The sequence below is a fragment of the Odontomachus brunneus genome, unplaced genomic scaffold (assembly GCF_010583005.1).
Source record: "Odontomachus brunneus isolate Ranch 3 - 2012 unplaced genomic scaffold, Obru_v1 Obru_scaffold_007, whole genome shotgun sequence".
NCBI lineage: Eukaryota > Metazoa > Arthropoda > Insecta > Hymenoptera > Formicidae > Odontomachus > Odontomachus brunneus.
In genome coordinates, this window is record NW_022639457.1 from 3,603,252 (window position 1) to 3,625,923 (window position 22,672).

The 22,672-nt window shown below is 42.3% G+C and overlaps 2 protein-coding genes across 4 annotated transcripts in view; one reads left to right on the plus strand and one right to left on the minus strand.

Moving 5' to 3' along the window:
* LOC116854025 (lachesin-like) overlaps window positions 1–22,672 on the minus strand; it is a 471,144-nt gene that overhangs the window by 208,307 nt on the left and 240,165 nt on the right. The window lies entirely within an intron of this gene.
* LOC116854024 lies at window positions 18,551–21,145 on the plus strand. Its single transcript, XM_032835483.1, has one exon. The coding sequence runs from the start codon at window positions 19,200–19,202 to the stop codon at window positions 20,406–20,408; it is 1,209 nt and encodes a 402-aa protein (XP_032691374.1). The 5' UTR covers window positions 18,551–19,199; the 3' UTR covers window positions 20,409–21,145.

Here is a 22,672-nt window from a genome sequence, read left to right on the forward strand (position 1 = left end):
TTCCACTGAAAGTCCGTGAACATTCAATGATTATCGGTGAAATGCTCCCTCTCTTACCGATTTAATCAGGAATTCTTACTGATTCACTTTAAGAGAGCACAGAGTCTAAGATCGGTATTCATAGTTCAATATTATATTTAAGATTGTCTTAAGATGCTTCATAGCCAATGAAATAATTCGCGAGGTATCTGAACCTAAAATGATCCTTAGACAAGTCTATGAATATCGGTCTGAGGGAACTGTTCCATAAAAAATTCATCACACCGCTGTTTTACATCACCTCTCGAAGCGGCGAGTTGTGTATCGGACATATATCGCTTACTCGAGTGTATTAATCCGGGAAAGCGTAAGGAGGGTGGTGGGAGGAGGGTGACGCGCGAAGCCCGGTCGATGAATCGCACAAATATTTATACTTATCTCGGATAAGCCGAGTTAAGTGTTTCCGAGCGCGAATAAACTGGCAATAAACTTCTCTCCGGCGACGGGCAGAGCGTCTCTCGCCGTTGCTGTTGGACACCTCGGGGAGTTGAGTGAATTGTTTATTGGCCCGACAACTTCCACGTCGTCGGATCGACGACGAGGAAATCATTCTCTCAAGACGTTGATCGTATAATTTCCGCGCGCACGTGCGCAACACACATACACACACACACACACTTCCACAACACACATTGGAGCGTGTCGCCCCGATCGTTGCACGGGGCGCCATTTTACAAACGGATTAATCGCGACGAATCGCGCGTTGCAACGCGAGCGAGGGTGAAGGAGGGGCAGGGGACGAGATTCGCGGAGATTAAAAACGTAATTTGCAATTACCTTGCTCGACCATGCGCGCGCGAGCGCACGACGAGCAGCCGAGCCAACAGCGCCGTGTGAGATTCGGCAAACTCGTTTGCCGTTTCACGGCTTTAAACCAATCGAGCCGCGCGCAAAAGTAGCTAACGCCACGGCGGATTATTACGCTTTGTGCGGGCGCACACACAGTTTATTCGTCTCGAGCTGAACGGCCGAAAGCACCGGGATACATAATTGGCAGTCGGCAACTAGCGCGCGACGCGTCGGCTACATCATGGCCCGGCTCGTTTCGCTGCCGGGGCCTCGTGCTATCATACGCTAGTTACGTCCTATTGCCGAGAACTCGGCGAGTATATAATCGAATCTCGCCGCTCTTGATTAGACCGTGATTACGGCGGGAGGCGCGCTCGCGGCTGACGCGGCAGATATTGAATCTCAGCCAGGGGTTCGTGCGCGCGAATATCTCGCTTCTCCTCAGCCAGGGCGACACTTATAAGACGCGCCCCGAACAGTTAGATCCGCCGGTCGTCCCACGGGTCGGCCCCGAAACTTTATCCTGGAGACTTTCGTCCTCGCGGCTCCTCCGTCCGCGACCGTTATACTCCGCTTAATCCGTTTTCCCCCGTCGATGCGCGCGCGTCTCCTCGCAATCAACCCCGTCGTTAGACAATATTCATGCGGGAGAGTCATCGCCATTGGACGCGGATGAAACGAACGGGGCTATGAGACTTTTCACGAGCGACGATTGATAAAGCTTGATTTAAGATGTGTTCTTTGCTGTCTCTTTCTCTTGATCTCTTTCTGACTCAAGCCTTAAGTCACAAGAAAGTGATAGAGAACAAGAAATAGAAAGTGATAATCACTGATATATTACTTTCTTTTGACGAAGTACACGCAAAAAAATGATTTAGTAATATCAGCTAAACCGCGGTAGCTGATTCAAACTTAGTCAAAAGGCTAATCGTTTAGCTGTCACTGTTAAGAATTGGCTATGACAGCTAAGATGCATTCGCTATGAAATACAAATATATTAGGTGACATTAAAAATGCATATTATTTCAAGTAGCTAAGAAAATGGCAGTTATTGCTAAATTTCTTATCGTATGCATATATTAAAAAAGTTTGCCGTACAGCTACAATCATTTATTTCTAGCAGCTAATATTTCTCGCTGTAGCGCCTAAGTTTAACAGCGAATAAATTTAGCTCCGGTGGTATCGACATTAGCTGTCTCTATTTCAGTGACGCATCTTATCTGCCACAGCTATTTTTTTAGCTCTGGAAGCTTGTTCTTTTTTTGCGTGTACTTCCTGGTATGAATTATTCCCTAATAACGAGATAGATAAGCATCAATTTTCTCATGATTAAATTATAAATGGTTTGAATTATAAATTGTTTCCATATTTTGCATTTCTAAATTATTTTTAATTTATTATTTGCTCTAGTTCGTTATAACGTTTAGTTAAAAATCAAAAAGCAATCGTGTCATCCATGGTTTGCTGATATATATTAGAACGATCGGTCGCACTCCGATTGTTGTTGCGTTGTTTGCATCATTTGTCAATAAATACACCATTAACATGTCGTTTGAACGCTACAAGAGCATATTATAAGCGTAATTCAGTAAAGTATCATCACAGTTCATTGGCACCATGAGTTCCAATTCAATTATTCAGGTTAAATAGCGGATGATAGTGTAGTATGAGAAAGCTCTACAGGATCCGAAACCATGTAGTGCGACGCATACATGACACACAAAACATGAGTTACGTTTTTTTTCTATTATTATTTAAACAAAACAATCAAGCATTAGATTGTCTGGATCGCATTCTAACAAGTCAATTTGTGGAAATTTAGCAAAAAAATGTACCATATATACTAATTCGCTAAATTATCACTGAGAAGTGATTAGTCACTATTGTTTCTTTATTAATTACTAGTAATACTTTTCTGTAAGGGAAGCAACACTTCTGCAATGAAGATACAACTGACCTAATTCAAGTAGACGAAAACAGATAGGAGTCTCAGGCGATGTATGTTCGTTAAAATGACAAATGATGAGAAATGATTTGCCACGGTAGCTGTTCGATCCGTTTCCCCAACGATCGTCAAACAGCAAACACGCCTTTGTTCTGATGACCGAGGGATTTTTCCGAGGGTGTACTCGACGTGGCATTTCATACATGTACACGAGTCGTAGAAGTATATACACGCGTTCTCGCAGCACACGACGTGTAACGGGCAGAACTTGGCTCGCAGCGAGAACCGACAAGTTTCTTTATTAAATTTGGCGAAAGGCTGCGAGCGCGCACAGTTTTATTTTGCGACAAGAAATTGGAGCGAGCGAGCGTGCGCGAGGCCTCGCCGGAATCGGCCAAGTTCGGGTCGAACGGGTTACAAAGGTTCGCACAATAGCAGCGCTCGGGTTAATTTAATTACCAGTCAACACTATTGACCGCCACGCTCCAAGATCCCGCGGTCTCGCCTATTTCCTCAATTTCCAGGCACCACCCTCGCCGTCGCGCAGCGCCGCGTCCGCAACAGCGATTTCGCGTCCCGGTGAATTCAATTCAGTCAAGTGATAATACATCGCGCGTCGTCGTTTTAAGAAGACGCGCGCGACCCAATTTCCCTTCGAATAATCTGCATCTCATTTCCCAATTTGCTACTCGGGTCGAATATCTTGACCGTCGCGGAACAACGGCGTGACGCGCGAGTAGTCGCCGGATATCGGGCCAATTTTGACGCGCCGTAAAATCCCTCTTTTTTTCACGTATATTAGGGCAAACTTTTATATTGGATTTTTTATATTAAATTTTTTAAATCCCCCTTGTCAAATAACGGCGGTGGGGTACGCGCGCGCGCGAGAGGCAGATACAAGGGACCGGCGAGCCGCAGTGAGAGAGGGGTAGTTCGACATGTCGCGCGTTTGAAACTATCCCCTGATCGTTCGCTCTCGTTTCCCGCCTTTGTTCCTGGCCCACAGCCTCCACCACTGCGCGGAGGAGACTCGTGTCGCGTCGTCGGCAGAAAGCAGGATTTATCGGCCCGGCGACCCGGCGAGACAGAGCTCTGCGCGAGGCCGCGGATCCGCGCTCGCCTCCTTCTCGCGACAACGCCTGGCCGCTGGAGAGTAATAGGAGTTTAATCGCGATACTTGTAGCGCGTTTATCTCACTCGACGGTCCATTAAATCTCGAGGCACCGGAATAATATCGGGTTATGGCTGATGAGCCGCGGAGAGCGCGCGCATCAGCGATTCCCCGGCGAATTTCGGATTACGCCCGGCCGAGGGGCTCGACGAGTCGCATGCGCGAGCCTTCGACCTGGTTCCGTTCAGTATAGGAGAGACCAGGGCTAGTATTGCTCTGTATTTTAGAATTTCAAAGTTACAACTTCTCAGGCAACCAATTGTTGCGACTAACTGTATAAATATGATAGATGCAACCTTCTTCTATGTATCAATGCCCGTTACGATCCTGTTAGCCGTATATTTTGTTTCGTAATAACCAAAATTTGATGCAGCAAGACAGTCATCCCTGCTACTGGATTCAGTTGCTCAGAAGCGCAGGGTAAGAAAGCTACGCATAAAATATGTATCCTGATCAACCTTTACCAAAGTGGATACGGATCAAGCCCGATTATATATGATAATGAATCGAGTCTTGATTTGCGCGCACAGAGCTCTGATAGACACGTGCGCGAATACGGGTGTGAAGCGGGGTCGAGGAAGCGCGCAGTGGGGTCGCGCAGTCCTTGCGGCTAGATCCTCTCCTAAATTTCGAGATTTTACGGGCCGCGAGTCGAAGCCACCTCGTAAAATATCCGTGACGATGGAAGGTCGGGCAGGATAAAGAGACACGGCAACGTATAGGGCAAGAGAGGTGGGACCAGGCGGGGCGAGAGACGGGATGTAGCGCCGGTAAAGGCAAGAAGGAGAGAAATAGAGAGCCACAGAGTTATCTTTCAATCTACCCCGAAAACCCTTGCCGCGCTGCGAGCAAGACCGACAGCCAGGCAACGCCGCCGTCTCTCTTTCTCCCTCTCGCCCTGTTTTAAAATTCAGATTCGCAACTTTTGCTTAAACGTCCCGTAGATAGACTGGCGGCGAGCCGTAACCCCTCATCGTCCCCCCTCCCCCCGACCCACTCACTCGACTCACCCACACACCCTCCATCGTACATCGTTCCGCTTTCCTCGAGTTCCTCGCGAAACTCGCGCAAATATGTGTCGCGACTACGGGACGATCAATTAGCACCGCGGTGATAAACGGCGCGACCGCGTTCCCGCATTATTACTGCCTTTCCGCTGTCCCGGGTAGAAAATAAAAATCTAGGAGGAGAGAGGGAAGAAATATTAGATCGTGTAAACAGCATCGCGACCAATCATACACAGCGCGGGATCGGTAAATTAAGAAAGTGCGGGGAAACAACTTGGAGAACGCTGGTGGCGCGAGGGCCACCGCGAGACCGCCGGAAGTTTCCCGATATCGACGGCATGGAAAGCGCGCTGGCACGAGACCTCTCACCCTAAATTTTCCCCGTCTCTCTTGCCCGCCGCCTTCCACCCCCGCGAGTAAATTGGTCCCGGCATTAGTAGTCCCCGCCGCAATGCAATTCCGATAGCCGCGCACCGGCGAAGGGAAAGGGGGGGCGGGGGGTTGCTACGTAACGGCAAGACGCGCGCCGGCGAAGTTTAGCCGTTTATCGGCGAGATTACGGGGGTGCGTTTAGGAGTCGACGTTGTCGATTGATCGCGAGAAATCGCATGCGGCATGTCCGACACGCGGCCACTAACAATTCGCGCCACGGGTTAGAATAATTGCCGAGAGACGGCAAGGCGATGGGAGGTAGGGAGAGAGAGGTGGGTTAGATTCGCCGCGATAGCAACGGATACAAGCTCGCTCACCGCGCCGGCTAATGTATTACAGTCGTCGCGGGGGAGCCCTCGTTGTGCGCCGGCGGTAAACGATTTTATATTGTTTGCGGTAAGACGCGTCTTAATGGAAAATAAATGTCGTCCGGAATGGTCGTTGCTTTAAATCAAACGTTGCTGGAATTACCGGGCTGCACCGGGTGACGTAATAAATAACGTGCAACGAGAGACACACCGAGTTACACATTCGTTGTCGCGCGACAATGTATATTCGTAATGGATCGTTTTCGTTGTATATCGGTTGCGAGATTACTTCGGGAACAACGTAATCGCATTATTTTCGGCGATCGCCGTAGCGTGTAAAAAAGTGCCGCGAGAGAGAGAGAGAGAGAGAGAAAGAGAGAGTAAATCGACAGTTCGCGTGAGAACGAACGACGTAGGCTCGACATGTAGCATGTCTGTAATCATTTGGCTGTTGTCCGTTCACTTGGCTGACTATCGTCTCTCTCGTTTCGTGAAAAATCAAGCTTGTGGATCTCAAGATTACATCTTGAGCGGATTGTTTACGTACTGTCCGCGCGATGTGTACACGTTGACGAGCTTTTCTTTCATTATTTCGTTGGGTGTCGTAGAGCATGACTATTAAGCTTGATTTACAATGTGTTATTTGTTTCCTGCTTCTTTTTCTTTATCTTTCTGACTTATATCTTAAGTCTTAAGCCTGATCTACAATGTGCTCTTTACTTCCTGTTTCTTGTTTTCTGTCTTTTTTTTAGTTTAAGACTTAAGGTTTGAGTCAGAAAGAGATAAAGAAAAAGAAACAGGAAGCAAATAACACATTGTAGATCAAGCTTTAAACTAAAAAAAGACAGAGAACAAGAAACAGGAGGCAAAGAGCACATTGTAGATTAGGCTTTAGTGAAATGAAACGCATTATTGAGATGTGAGAAAGTCACTTGACTCCACTTTTGCAGACGAAAGCGCTACCGACATTGCGCTGGATCTAATGAAATTCGAAGAATGAAATTCTAAAATATAAGGCATCCGGACTTACACATTTCATGTTGTAAGTCGAAATATTCGTGTAAAAGTAAAACAATAAGAATGTCCAGGATTAGGTACGTGTCGTAGGCATTGGTATTTTCACCTTAATTTACGTAAAAAGCCAACCTTGCTGAAAATATCAGGTAATGTCGAGATGTCGGCGCGAGTTTGCTTGTCTTACCCCGATCGAGCTGCGAACGACGACCCTGGTGACTCGACCGCCGCGTTTTGCCCGACGATATCTCTTCCGATCTATTTCCAATCTGGCGTGTTACGTTATTCAACGTTAGACTGGTCTACGCGTCGATCTCGCCATCCTGCGGCGCGCCCGCCGCGAATCGATACGAAAATTGAACGTCCATTTTCATCGAGCGCGTTCAGCCCGATAAGAAAGTTTTATCAATGGGATAAAACCGGGGTTGTTCAACACACACGACGTTCCAGTAATTTGTAGTCGCGGCTGGACATGTGTGTGGCGTTAAGGACAAATCTCGGCGAACAATTTCCGTGAACAGTGTCTTCCTTTCCGGGGCGAGGTCGACTGGATCGAACGCACGGAGAGAACCACCCAGCCTCTCGTCAGTCGGAACCATTCGAGACACGTTGCGAGGGAGTCAAGCCACGAGCTTTACGATCACTTGGCGCGTCGTGGCCGAGGATTTTCGAGGGACACGCGCGAATGTAAAGCATCCCGGTTGGTCTCCGAACTGCAGAAGCGGGAAAGGTCGTTGGCGGTCGAGAGCGGGGCGGCGTTTCGTCGATAAATAAGCTTGACCGTGGGGTGTCATATTTCTTTGTCGCGCCATTGCGCCAGGGCGCTATCTCGCGGCGCGATATTATTTACGATCCGCCCGGGGGAGATTTATTATGGAATTGATTTCCCGCACGGCCGATCGGATTAATTTTCACTTTCGCGACACGGCCGATCGGCGAACCGCGTTATTTGTTTCGCGCTGGTCCGAGCGCAAAATTCGCGAAACTCGACCTCGTTCCCGAGTCTCCGCTCCACCCGCGAACGAACCTTCGACGAGGAAAGGTCGATCCACGGTGGGATTGGCAGTAAGACGTAAGCAGTAAAAGCAAATTGACCGACTGAGGAACAGATCGGCATTCTGCACTAATTGATTATTCTTTCATTTAATATTTATTATTTATATTTCAGGAACTGAAATATACGTTATTGAAAAATTTGCTACACAGTGAATAATATTTTATATTTGGAATTGATCCGTTATAGAAGTTGCGTAAAATTTTTACATATCTGCGTAAAATTTTTACATATCTGCGTGTTTAACATATTGTCGTGTCATTTTGTGACTATTCTGCATTGGATATAATTATTTATACTCACTATATTTCTAGTTTAAATAATACAATTTGTATGTAACATTCTCGGTGACATTTTACATTTTACATGTAAAGTGCATGTGTGCTGTTAGTTAATGCATTTACCCTGTGCCAAATTAACACAAGAATTAGAGTGAATAAATTGGGAGACGTGTCAAATTAACTCAGCATTTTTTACAGTATACGTTCCTATTTCGGTTTATTCTTTCATTGCTAGAAACGTAGAAAATTGAAAAAGATTCCCATAAAAGAGAAAACTAGAATATTCCCTCCAGTGGAATTTCCGCTAAGAGTGCAACGAGGCGCGCCTTGGCCATTTATGTGATTATGAACTGCGCGGAAGAGCGTCATCTCGCGAGAGAGAGAGAGAGAGAGAGAGAGAGAGAGAGAGAGAGGCAGTTGTGTAGTCGCGTGTGCGAAAGATCGCACAATGTGTCTAGATCGAGATGAAGATTCATCGCGCACTCGATTGTTGTAATTAACTGCTGCCTCCTGCAGAATTCTATCCAGCGCTTCCATGGCTGACCACGGACAATCACAATTTTTGCCAACGTGGAAGATGCAGGCAACACGATGACGCCGGTGACAGGCCGTGTCCGGGGGAAACAAAGACTACCTGTGAACGCGTCATTAAGTCTTCATTGAATGGTGCGAAGCTGTGCGCCGCCGGGATGACGCAAGAAAGCGCGTATTTTTGAGGGCTCATTAGTCTAACGAGCGCTCGTTCTCGCGCTCGCCGCGCCGTGTTGGAAGAAGCTCTTGTCGTTCATCGTCGCTATGAGTCGTACTGATAAGACCACCGGGAATCCAGCCGGTATCCGCGCCGGCATACCTTAAACTATTGACTCCCGTGCTTGAGCCACACTTCGGACCCACCAAAGCGTACTTTAGTCATCTCGGTCGCGAATCGCAGACACGTCGGTTACGGCGCGGCTTCGAGACGGAGATATCTTCTTTCCCCCTCTTTTTCTCTTTCTTTGTCTTGTAGACGATAGAATCGTTTATCTCGTAGGTGCCGGACGATAACCTTCTTCGTCATCGGCAAAGAAAACGAGTAACGGCGCTAAGATATACACTAGCGACTCGACGCTCATCCCGCAAACGCTTCATCGTCCCTGGCGTAAATACCAGCCGCCTCGTTCATCTTGTCGGAAGACGACGACGCGGCGAGTTGTTCACGTTGTTGAGAGCGGAAAAGCGGTCGAAAGAGAGAGAGAGAGAGAGAGAGAGAGAGAAAAAGAGAGAGATAGATGGATAGAGACGGGGAGGAGGAGGAGGATGAGAGAGAGTGTGAGAGTGAGCTACGAGGCAGTCTGTTGAATGAAATTTGCAATGGAAATTTAATCTGACTCGATTCGTCCCGCGTAGCCGGCAGTCCTCTCCTTAACGCCAGTCATTGTTATGTTTTGCGGAATTTTCGACAGGGAATTGTTCGCTCGCGAAAAGAACGCGGCAATATCGCGTCCCCTCTCCTTCTATTCCCCTTAATTACGTATTCCGCGGAGAAATGAACTTTTGCGAATATCGCAGGATAAATCCTCATTCGCTAGAACACGAAAGAGCAAGAGAGAGAGAAAGAGAGAGAGAGAGAGAGAGAGAGAAAGAGACAAAGAGATAGAGAGAGAGAGAGAAGATATGTGTATCATCTTATCGATGATCTTATCTCTTAGGCCTAATTATATCAATATTAGCTTTAAGCGAGATTTTAATACGTGTTTATCTTATTTAGAAAGAAAGATAAAAATAGACACATATTTAAATTTTGTTTAAGGCTCCTGTGCTGGATTTTGTAGCTTTTGTATATCGTAGAAAAGTTGCGTAACGATAACGAAACTGTCGTTAACTCTAATAACGAGTTACAGAATCCCAATACTGGCTAGTCACCGCAGCCATATTGATTGATGATGTCAGAAGCGAGAAATTGCACACGAATTTTGCGCCCGAATCATTGCAAAATAAAAAGATATGTGAACAAAGTAACACTTGCAATCGATCTTACACGCTCGTAAACTGCTCCGGATAGTGTTTATTTCCCGAAATAACCTTTACAACACTGCTAAATATACGTGTGAAAATCGGCTTGTTTTGGTAGGAAATCAGCTGTGAGACTCGGTACGCAATATGATAGAGAATAAGTACTATTATAATTAAAATATTACAAAAAGCACAGTATCCGGAATATTTTGACACTTCCGCAATTGTGTTATGTGTAATATGTAAGCACTACAGTCAGTAATAACGTCGTGATTCGGACGGAAAAATTTAGGTAACTGTTATACACATATATACATACATAATTCGCTTTATACATACGATGAATGAAGTTTTTATTCCTACTATTGATGACTATGTCGCCACCGTCAACGCTGACTTCTCGCCTGACTAGCCAGAAGCCTTAAAATCGAAATAATATTGTAACTGGACCTTAGTCAGCGTCGTCCCTAGTTAAACACCTTTGAGGATTACGTTCTATTTTTTCCGGCAGAATGCGCAATTGAATTCGGCAAAAATATATTTAATTTAATGGAATTACACCCGCGCGTACCACGTTCTAACGATATATTTATTAGAATAAACACTTACACTAAATAAAAAATTAACAAATGGATATTTTCGATCAAAATATCGATGAATTTTTGTACCCGATCAGGAAACATCCGATGAGAAATAAATAAAATTCATAATTTTTTGATCGGTTTATCTGATGAAATGCCATTATGATCGGAAGTATCCTATAAAATTTAATCAGATATAAAAATTGATCGGAAATATCCGTTTGTAAATCTTTTATCGGATAATTTCTCTCAATGTAGGAATTTCTAAAGCAATCGTAATCTCAAGGTACACAGAACTGTTATGACTCTTTGGGAAATAATTATCACAAGCGAATGAGGCAATTGTTGGAGGAGGGGATTTTTCACTTTGTCGCGTGCAAAACAATTGTAAATTCGTCTTCCATAAATCTGATATTCTCGTACGGTTGTTAACGACATGACAGATATGAGCGCGCACGAATGGAGGGGAGGCGGCGATGGAAGGAGCACACATGAAACATACGCGAAACTTTCCTCCGCGAATTCGTTGAGGTCGGTGTCTGGCGAACCGTACGAAATCCGGACAGTGGCACGGAGGCAGGTACACGGCCGCTGATATCAAAATTTAAAAAGCGCCGCGCAACGCCAAAAGTTTCCAGCGGCCAAAGTTGCCTCTCGTTAAAACTGTCGCGCATTACGCTATTTAGATAGCGACGCGGCTCGAGAGTTGCCACCCGCCGCCGCTTACCGAGCACGCCACTTAAATGCAACGTCACCAGCGATTATGCAAAATCCCTTTACCTAGGAAAGTCGCGGGAGACGTTTTTCCATTCATCCGGCCGCCGAAACGTGCCCAAAACTGAGGAGACCGAGACAAAAAGTTTTGCCAATTTCACAAAGTACTAGCAACAAATAGTTTGCTGAAACGACCCCGCAGAAACAGATGATTTGTTACTTTTATATTTTCCTATAATATTTTATATTTTCCTTATAATTAAATTAACCCTTTGAGCCATACATTTTATTTCTCGTTGAAGTTTCTTTAAATTTCATATATGGAGGATTTCGCGGTCGCTGATTACGAATTTGAAGCTAGCAGTCTCGCTTTTAGCATTATTCGAGAATAACGATATTTTCTCGATATGAAAAAGAAATTTTTAGCGAGAAATTTGCAGCGAACGTATCAGCATTTCAATAATTTATTGTAAAAAATAGGGTTTACAGAAAATTAAAAAAAAATGTGTAAAATACTGTTAGTTGTTTCAACTATTGATGTTTCAATATGTCGATTCCTAATAATTAATCCTAAAATGACTTTTGTCCAAAAAAGTTTTTCACTTTTGTTTATAATAATTTAATAATTGAACATTCAAATTATTTTTTCCTTGTTTTTAGTCCCTAATGTTTATAGTTCTTTATAAGAGAGGGAGAGAGAGAGAGTGAATATCTATAGTAATAATAATCGTATTATTTCTGCTATGTAGGTTATTATGCTATTATTTTACTTATTTTTGATTATGTTTGCTACTAAATTAGTGAAAATTACTGAAAATGCAGAAAAGATAAGTGGGACACGTCCCATTACGGTTGAAAGAGTTAATAGCAAAATTAGAGTGGATAAATCGGGACATGTGAAATGTGTCAAATTTAAACCAAAATTTTTTGCACCGTGATAACCGTGGGATTTTTCTCAGTGTACCATCGTGCCCGATAGGTGCAGCAGTTGCCGGACCTCGGGTACTTTCAGGCGCGCACTATCAGCAGTGGCAACGAGGACACCGGGCGTTTTCGGCACGCGGGGCTTTAATGCGCTTTTAACGCGCAGCGAAATAAATTCTCGGCCGGAGATGCATTATTGAGAGAAAATTTCGATACGCCCCGTATCGCGTGCGTTTGGTTAGGTTAGGTTGGGTTAGGTCAGATGAAAAGGTCACAGGTCTCGCCTCTCGGCTGCACGCGATTAACCCGTTAGAGTGCAATGCGCGTCACTTTATTGCCGTTTTGTCGCGTTTTTAATTGGCTCTCTTGTCGCGTGGAGCTTCGTTTCGTTTGCGTGAAATGACGATATCGTAGAAGCCTACACTCTTCAGCATGCATTGCCAAAAATTGACACGTTGAAATAAAAACCTTACGTAATTACAAGGGATTATCAAAAATAGAAGGGAAGATAGCACCGCTAAATTAGGAGGTCTTCATTGTCAGAATTTACGCGGTACAAATGTACTGGATGATTGGAGGCACACTTGTGCACATGTCTGTGTTAATACAAAATCATCAATACCTGGTCGGAAATATTGCAAGGTAACGTAATTTTTAACGTTTTCATTGAAGGAAAAATATATAAATACATACATCTGCATTACTTATTTCTTTTATTTTGCTTAGAGAGGCATGTTTTGTTAATAGCTGACCACACAACATAAATATAAAATAAACGATTCTGCAGCAACTGCAGTATTATTTAATTTGCGAGTGTATCTTTTACACATCCGCATTGTGACTCCCAACCCAACATAATGCTCTCGAATGCATCTCGAAATATCACTATATGTTAAATTCATATTGAGGGCGAATGAGATATCTCCAATCGAATCACTGTATTTGTTATCATCTCGTGCATCCCGTTCCTCGTGCTAATATACCGGGAAAAATATTTCCTATCAGCGAGTAATTCGAGGTGTTATTTCCATCTAGAAATTAGTATCTCGAATTTGGAGGTCACTACGCGATATATGATTAAGAGTGTACACGCACCGGCGTAAATGCCGTCCGTATATACGTGTGACTCGCACACGATGACGCGTCACTTACGCACTGCAGGCGTAAGAGCGAGAGAGATAGCATTATATGACGTCGCGGACAGAAATGCCGTCCTAAAATACGTGTGACGCACACTAAGAAAACGCTCGACTCACATTGTCTCGTCTATACGTGAGCAATACGCGGTGTTCCGACGACTGTTTCGCTCGCTCGAACATCCATTTTTTCTTGTTAACAAGGAAATTACTGTAATGTAAAAGGAGATATTGGGGAAGGGTTTTCAGGAGGCTTCGACAAGTGCTTCTTAATAGCTGCTTTAAAAAAAAAAAAAAATATTAGATTATTAGATTTCAATATAGAATACTGCATCAATATATAATATTGTAACAATACAGCACTTGTATAGGTTGCCGAAGTAGAATATTTTTAATTTTAGTGTTACGTAAACACGCGAGATATAATAATTATTTTATGCGTTCGAGTATCGTTCCATCGTTATAAAATTTGGTGGGCCTGAAAAGAGTCGATTTTTGTGCCAAAGAAATTGATGGTCGATGGTTAATAGTCAGTCAATAGTCAGTCCAATATCCGGCACGGTCGATAACTTGAATCGATTAGGTATCGAATCAATCAAGTTCGCGAGAAAGCCGTGCGTGTACGTGCCTAACGCATTGAGAAAGCCGTTCGTTTGAAATATGACTCAATTGAAATGTAACGAAAATCGAGACCAGACGAACGAAAACAGCGAACGATAACAATGCTATTCTGGGGTCCTTTGTTTCGCACGATAAGACCGTTATGATTTCGAGAGATACAGAATCGGTAAATACAGATAGACACGTGTACTACATGCGCGGTTTGGAGTCAGACAAAAACAAGTTCAAACGCGAGGAATGAAAAGCGTTGTATCGATTAGTTCGGAATGATTTCCACTTCTTCCCACACTGAGAGCCTCTACATTATCCAGCTTCGCCGTGCGAACGGTTGCGTTATTTAAAAACGTCAACCGCGAAATTTCTCTGCAAAAAGAAACATACAACGCTTCCTTTTTTTGCTTTGCTCTCTTTCTCTCTCATGGCGGAAAATGCGAAAAACATTTCTATTCGAGAGCGAATAATATCCACGTAGTAAAATAACCACGATTTTTAATTATTAATTAATGAAAATGGTTGTACAATTAATGCATCAATCTTCTTTAATTATAATTCTTTCATTATAACGAAAATTCTACATGGTCATTTGCAAAATAGACCTTTTTGTTCAGTTTCACTTAATGTACAAGCACACACGATGGCAGACGTCGTTATTACAGCTCAACTACCATATTGAGCCTGTACATTATTATATACAAACCTTAGTTAATCAATACTTGGATAATTATTGCGAATATCGCAAAATAATATAAAGACTTTTGTGTTTGTCTACATTCTCTCCACATCCTCACGAGAAATTATGAAATCGAGCTACACTGAGGGAAAAATTATCTTAAAATCAACAAATATTTTTTTGATGGGTTCCACTAACATATTTACTTAAATATAAATTCTCTTTATTTAAATTAAATAGTGTTTACCTGATTTAAGTAAACAATATTTGGTTTAAATAAAGGGAATTTAGAGTTAAATAAATATGTTAATGGCACCCATTAAAGAAATATTTGTTTATGTCAAGGCAATTTTTCCCTCAGTATGGGACATCTTGTATGTCTTTAATCTATTCATGAACAGCTAGAATAAAAAAAAAAAATTATTTAAGATTTCGCAAAATAAGACTGGCTGCACTCCTTCGATTCTGAATACTGCACACGATTTCACTACATTGACGGGAGTTTTCTATCACGTTTGTAAATTCGTGAAAGAGAAACAACGAGTAGTGAGATACAATGAGCCCTCGTATATTTCCTCACCGAGGCAAGTCACTGTAAGACAGCGAAGTGCGCGAGCGCAATATCGGTACATCTCCTAACGCGCGCCGGACTTTCCGTGTACGGAAAGCTGCTCACGTATACCTCTGCGAATTCGTAGTAACAATATTTTACGTCACCGGTTATTCACGTATGCAGTGCGTATACGCGCGCGCCTTTGTATACTATATCGGTCGTAATACCTTCCGGGTAGATGGACTTTGACTCGCCTACGTGATTTCCTTTATCGCGAATATCGCACGGCTGCGTTACTCACATGCATTATCCGGACAATGCCGCTTAAGGAGATGCTGAAGCTGAAAACTTTACCGACAGAACGCCCACATTTTTCTGCAAAGTTTACGTTGTATTGGTTACACAGAATTACAAATGTTTTTATGCAACGAAAGTACATGCAAAAATAAATAGAAGCATTGCTCGATATGTGACGAAAACGAACAAAATTTTAATGTAATATCTCTCTTTTAATGTAATTGTCAGTTAGAGTAATATTTGTCTAATACAAAAGTTCCGCAACATGTATATATCGAAAGATGCTCCAAACAGAAAAATTTTGCAGAACATGCTCTATCTTCGCACTTGCATTTAAAAGCTTAAAAATATCGAAAAAGTTTGCAAAAAGATTTCCACATATATATGGTTAGGTTTTCCGTTGAATATCGTAAAACAAAGCAATACACATTCATGTAAGTTCTGTTTATATAAGAGATACGAAAAGGATAGCGTGGATATGTTAGTGACGATCGTCTCTGCATTATCGACATTGTTCGAGTTCGTCATCGACATCCACTTAAGGGGATACTGGACACGAAAACTTTACCGACACAACACTAACTTTTTCTGCAAAGTTTACGTCTTGCTACTTGCACAGAATTACAAACGCTTTTGCACAATAAAAATACATGCAAAAATTAATTGGAGCATTGCTCAATATGTGACGAAAACGAAAAAAATATTTCTTAGGTTAAATTTTTAGCTGTCAGTGCAATATTTGTTTAATACAAAAATTCCGCAGGTTGTACGTATCGCAACTGTGGAAAATGCTTCAATAAAAAAAATTTAGCTTAGATGCCAAATAGGATACGAAAAGTTTGCAGAAAAATTTATGACAATATACGGTTAGGTTATTCCGACAAATATGATGAAGTAGAGCAGAAAATTAATTCAGGGATATTTTTCCAGTGGGTGCTGTACTTTTTTCGCATATTTCACAACGTCAGAATATTCAGCGTATATATATTCTTTCGTCAGCGCGCCCATGCAACTGTTTATCGCGATGTCGCGGCAATATACGTATACATGTAGATATGTATCTGAAGTATATATATATGTATGTATGTATGTATGTATCTGAGTATATATGTATCTGAGTAGAATTCCAAGCAAAATTGATATTTCTGCAAAGATTACGTCATACTGATTACATTGAATTAAAAATCCTTTTGGATGGTGAAAGTACGTGCGAAAATGAAAAGGAAAAAAAAAAATGAAAATGAAAGGGTTTTTAATTCGGCATGGGTAGAAAGAAGTGATCTTTACAGAAGTATTCGGTATCATGACAGAGAGTATCTGTTCCATATCGTTTTCATTTCATATTGAGGAATGCTCAGCTTCATTTTCGCACGCACGTTCAGCATACAAAGGGATTTTTGATTTGGTACAATCAGCACGACGAAAGTTTTGCAAAAGGGGTCGGTATCACGTCAAGGTCATTTTCCTACAAATATTACTTTGTATTGACTTGACCGAATTAAAAATGCTTTTGTATGGTGAAAGTACATGCAAAAATGAAATGCAGCATTCCTTATTCAGGGATGAAAACGATGTGGAACTATTATCATCATGACACTGATTTCCTTTTGCAATAATTACAGCGCACTTATTGCTCCAATTTATATAATAAAATTACGTGCGAAAATATAGTGAAACATTGCTCAGTGCGTAACGAAAATAATATCTCAAATTTCCATTGGAAATTATATAGAAAATTACACATTAGATAACATTTTTTTTCAAAACAATATTCGTAAATTATACTTATGCGTACAACACACTTATCGAAAAAACTCTTTCTTTGATTCACCCAGTACACAAGCGGTTTGAAGAATTCATCAGAAAAGTTGCGAAAGCCTATTTCGGAGAGAATGCGAATAACGTGGCATTCACATTTACGTACCGTTTATGTGTAAGAGAATTGAAATGACAACTCACACTTGCACACTCACGTATCTATATCATAGCGGCATCATGTCAGCGCCTATTAGACGATCGTCTTTACTTCATATCTATATATATATCTATGTATACATGAAATCAGTAATCGTCAATAAATGATAACGTTTTCTACTTTTTGACGATCTTCTATATCGTTATCGTTATCGACGCTTAGCGAGTTTGTCGTTCACTCCAACATTCTCTTAAGGATTTTCGTGCGCGCATCTCGGGAACGCTCCCCACGAGTGCCACTGCCGTTCTTTCCGCTCTTTAGTCGCACAATTAGATGCAAATGCAATCTTCTTGGATGGAACCGCGATCGATCGCGTACGATGCGACCTAAAATGTTACTCTTGCCGAATAATCCGCGAGAAAAACAGATGTGTGTGTGTGTGTGTGTGTGTGTGTGTGTATGTGAATGAGACTCTTAAAATATTTTAACGAGCTTGAACAGAAATATTTTGGAGAACATTTTAACCCAACACCAATAGTCGCCAAATATTAATTGTTCAATCTCGCGGTTGCGCCAATTTTTCCGCGTTATTTTATAATACATACATTGCAACACACGCGGAGATAAACGTTATTCCCGAAAGCTTTATAACTTTATCAACACTTCGCAGCTATTGTTGTCGCGATTTTTTTTTTTGGTGGAAACGACCCATCGGCGCGGAGCCGGCGCAAAAATATCGCGTAACGTAATTATTACAAATGTCGCGCGCCAAAGCCGAGCGATTACTGAAATGAAAACGAACGTTGTCGCCGCGCGTGTCCAGTGTTTCTCGCGACTATAATTCTCCGAAATAAAAACGCAGAGCCGGGCGCGATCGGTCCGCGGGAGCCCCGTGACAATTGATTTTAGCAATCGTGTTATAATCGCCAATACAGTTTCGCGAGTGCCAAAAACGCCGGTGATTTTTTTGCCGAGCGTATGCGCGCGCGCGCGCGCGCAATATTTTGTTTCGGCCGGCGATTGCGGTTATTGATCCCGCCCGACACGGTTACGAGTCACTGTTTCCACGTGTAATTGCACATCGTGTCGACATATGTGATTGCTTAGTGGCTTCGCGATATTGCGCTGCGTTAATACGCGTCTCCCACTCTCTTCCCGACGTCGTCACGCATTTCCGCTCCTTGCAGCGAAAGTAGAAAAGCCGGTCGCAAATTAGTCCAGTCACAGTCGCCGATCGACATTTCTGCCGGCGTATCGAGCTTCATTAACTGAGAAAGAAAAGAGACAGCGCATAGACACACATACACGAGTGAAGATATTCTCGCAAACATATTTTTCTCGTCGTTATTTTTTTCGAAAGTGTCATTGCCTGATAATACATTAGCGCGTTCATTAATTCCGTATCTCGTACAAGATTTCTTTATTGAAACTTCTCGCTGTTATTGTAAAACATCACCAAGATACAAACGTGAATGATAACAGCTCGATTGAATACGCGTGGTACAAACGAAACGAGTAACCAGAAGGACATCTACAGTTTCGTCATTTATCGATACGCGCTTATCTATGAGAGAGAGATTATTCGTCTTATTCGAATATTCTATATTATCTATAGAATATATTATCTATACATATATCGTCTGAATCATAATCACGGCAGTGAGTGTGGTGTTGATACGTTCATTTGTACGTTCTTGAACGAGCATTATTGTGAGATATAAGTGTCGCGTACGAGGCGGATCGCGCGAGCAGAGAGATGTCAGGGAACGTAGGAACGTCCGAAGACAAGCAGTGGCTGGATGTTGTGATGCCGAAAATCGCCGAGAGTATCGGCGAGAGAGGCACTACGCGCTACGTGTTGTCCAGCATCAAGCAACGCTTCCTGTCTGACATTTATTTCGTGTACATGTCGTGTACGAACGAGATAAACCAGCTCAGTGAGACGCGAATGGTGATCAAGAGAACCAAGTTGTGCAAGTTAATGGAGGTGAAGAATCAGTTTCACAACGAGATCGTGTTCTATCAGTTGTTCTATCAATCGGGCGAGAATTTTCCGAGATACTTGTACGGCTACGACGCGTCGCTGGACTCCAGCGAATACTCGATAGTCGTCCTCGAGGATGTGAGTAGAAACGGATTCAAGGAGAGTCCGGCCTCGTTCGATGTTCCATACAGCTACGTACTGGCGGTGATGCGCGAGCTGGGACGGTTCCATGCTAAGGGCTATATCCTGAAAGAGACAAATCAGGCCAAGTTCCAAAGTATCACGGACAAGATCACGGAGACCCGGTTCTGCGAGAAGACTAAAATGCGACCGTTCGTCAATATAACGTCGACACGAGTGGTGGATTACCTCCGTGCACAGAATCACGACACGGGTTTCTGCGACAAATTGGAGGCCCTGCTCTCAAACGCGTTCGACAAAGTGATAATACCGATAGTCACAGTAACCGAGTCGTCCGAGCTGTTGTCCACGATTTGTCATGGCGACGTTACGCTGGACAACATGCTCTTCCAGCCCCTAAATAGCGAGTATTTCAACGCGATGTTGATCGACTTCGGGATGATGAGGTACGGCACGCCCGTCGTGGACCTCTCTTCGTTCTTCTGCCTCTGTTGCACGAACAGCATGGTACGGGACAAATTGCACGACATGTTGGCGGTCTATCACATGGCGCTGACAAATTATATGTCGCTAGGAGGGGTGGCAGATACCAAGAAGTACTCGTACAGAGCTATACTAAACAATTACAGAGAAGGCTGTCTCTACGGCTTTGTCCTCGCGTCCTTCTACTTGGAGTGCTTACTGGGACATATCGATCCTGTTGAAATAGCGGGACGACACAATGATATGGAAATGTTAGCAAAAGAGTACAAGAAGAGCGGTGGAGACCAAGTGTCCGCGATGTTAGCCGAAATGCTCCTTCAGATGGTTGAGATGGGCAGTTTGGACCATTTCTTGTAAACACGCGATATTATTGTGACGCAGAATTACGCATCTATTAGTACTTACGAGATGTTCAATGGGAGATTCTCGGGCAAACAAGCAAATACAGTGCGAGAATGATTCGGCAATTTCGCGATCGTGTTCAGAGAGAAATGGCGTTCGACTGTTCCGTGTTGGGTCGCGCGAAAAACGTAATGTAGCACAGGGTCGATTGATCTTATTAGAGCACACAGATGCAAAGTGTTAAATAATTCAGTCCTGTTTTATACGAGCGCGCCAACTTCACGCACCAACTGCGCGCTCAGTTTTTTATTAGGCGGACTGTAAAATGATTTTAAAGCGGCTCGTAAAATCGTCGATTTCGGAAAGAGGAAAAGAAGGGCAGAGAGAGAAAAAGAGGAAACATAAGCATAAAGATAGTGGAAATGAAATAATGTGAATAAGAAGCGAGTTAAAAGCAGAAGGCCGCTTATGCGTGACACTGAAAACGGGTGTAGTATTGCACCGTGAGTTTTGCGGTGCACATTGGCGAAATTATTCCTTCGTCCGTGCAACTCTGTACGGATCTGCCTTTCAAATAAAGAAGCATGCGCGTACTTTATCCGAATAATTTCCATGTTTTTCGAGCTAGAACGGCGGCCGGCGTTTATAGCGAGGTGATAAAAATTGTAGTAAAAATTTGCAAGCGCAAGTTATATTTCGTAATGTAGGATTTTTTGTACTTTATGCACAATAAAATCGCATGAAACGAGTGATAGATGTAGCTTTATCTGTATCACAGACTGATTAGATACTTGATTAGATATGATATACGCGCAGACGCATTATTTCGTAACTCACGATTAAAATCCTAATAATTATAAAATCCACAATAATTGTATAGATACGTCTTGAAGATCTAAATATGTGTAAGATATTAATATAACCAACGAAACTATGTAAATAATAAATCAGTTTGTTCCTCATGTAATCAACAGATAAAGTCAGATAAAACAGATATCAGTCTGCGATGCAGAAACGGCAGAAATTTGTCTCATGTGAGATACTCAGATTTTTAATCATAGTTGGATCCAAGGTTTTTAACTGAATTACACATGTGATATTTAAGGTAAACTCGGATATGATGGCCATACGGAAAAGATGGTCATAGGCTGTAATTTCTCCAATAATTGCTAAAATAGTACGCTCTTGTAGTCATTCTAAAAGATAATCGATCTTTACAGTAGTTTATGTTCGTATGCTCAAGTACTAAAACATCGTATTATTTAACAATTATTAAAAGAAGCAGCTTATAGTTACTTTTTCTGTACTGTCATTAAACCCGAGGAGTTTACTCGATATTTCTAATCGTGTTTCAACTGAAAAGCTATCTTATCTAACTCGGAAATTAAATCAGATCTTACTTGAGATAACATACTAATAACGATTATTAATATAAACGTAAGATTTTATCACAATACTTGGAAGATATTATGTAGATATCGATGACTCAAATTATTATTCAGCTTATGTCACGCTCTGACAATATGTTAATATATCCTCGACTACCGATTACGTCGCGGAAAAAAACTGCCATTATTGCTATATTTACGTATATGGTTAGAGAGAAAACAAGTCTGTGACTTGAAGTTAAATAGACATTGCATTAAAAGTTGCTGTTGTTATATATGCCCATCTATGCAGTTCTCACGGCCACAGTGTTTATAATACGTACATAAATCAGTTGGTACATCTTCATATCTCAGCCAAAGGAATACTGCTGTCTGTTGTGGTCTGCAGAACAAATACTATGTGGTTGAGACCTTTGTAAGGTTTGGTTATATCACACATCACTGAGAATACCGTCCAAACACGTATGGGCAGGCAGCAAAGAAGACCAGTGTACCATTTTCGGAGTACTATGTTTACTACAACCATCTCGTGTGTATGATCAAAGATATATTAATATTTTGTTATGGCAAGCATATCTTTAATATTACTAAGCATATCTGTAATACTAGTAAGTAATATCCTTAATGTTTTCTTCGTGATCATCAATCTATCGATATTCATATGATATTATTCTAGATATCACATAGATATCAGTGTCAATGTATTAGGACCTTAACTTAGTTTCCGCCCAAAAAATACTGAGAAAAAGCATTTATTGTAAAAAATTTATTTAAATTATTTCAATGAAAGTATTTTCCATCACTTTCTACAACTTTTTGCCATCTTTCTGGCAACTGGGCGATACCATCTCGATAAAACGATGTTTGTTTCGAAGCAATCCATTCGTCCAC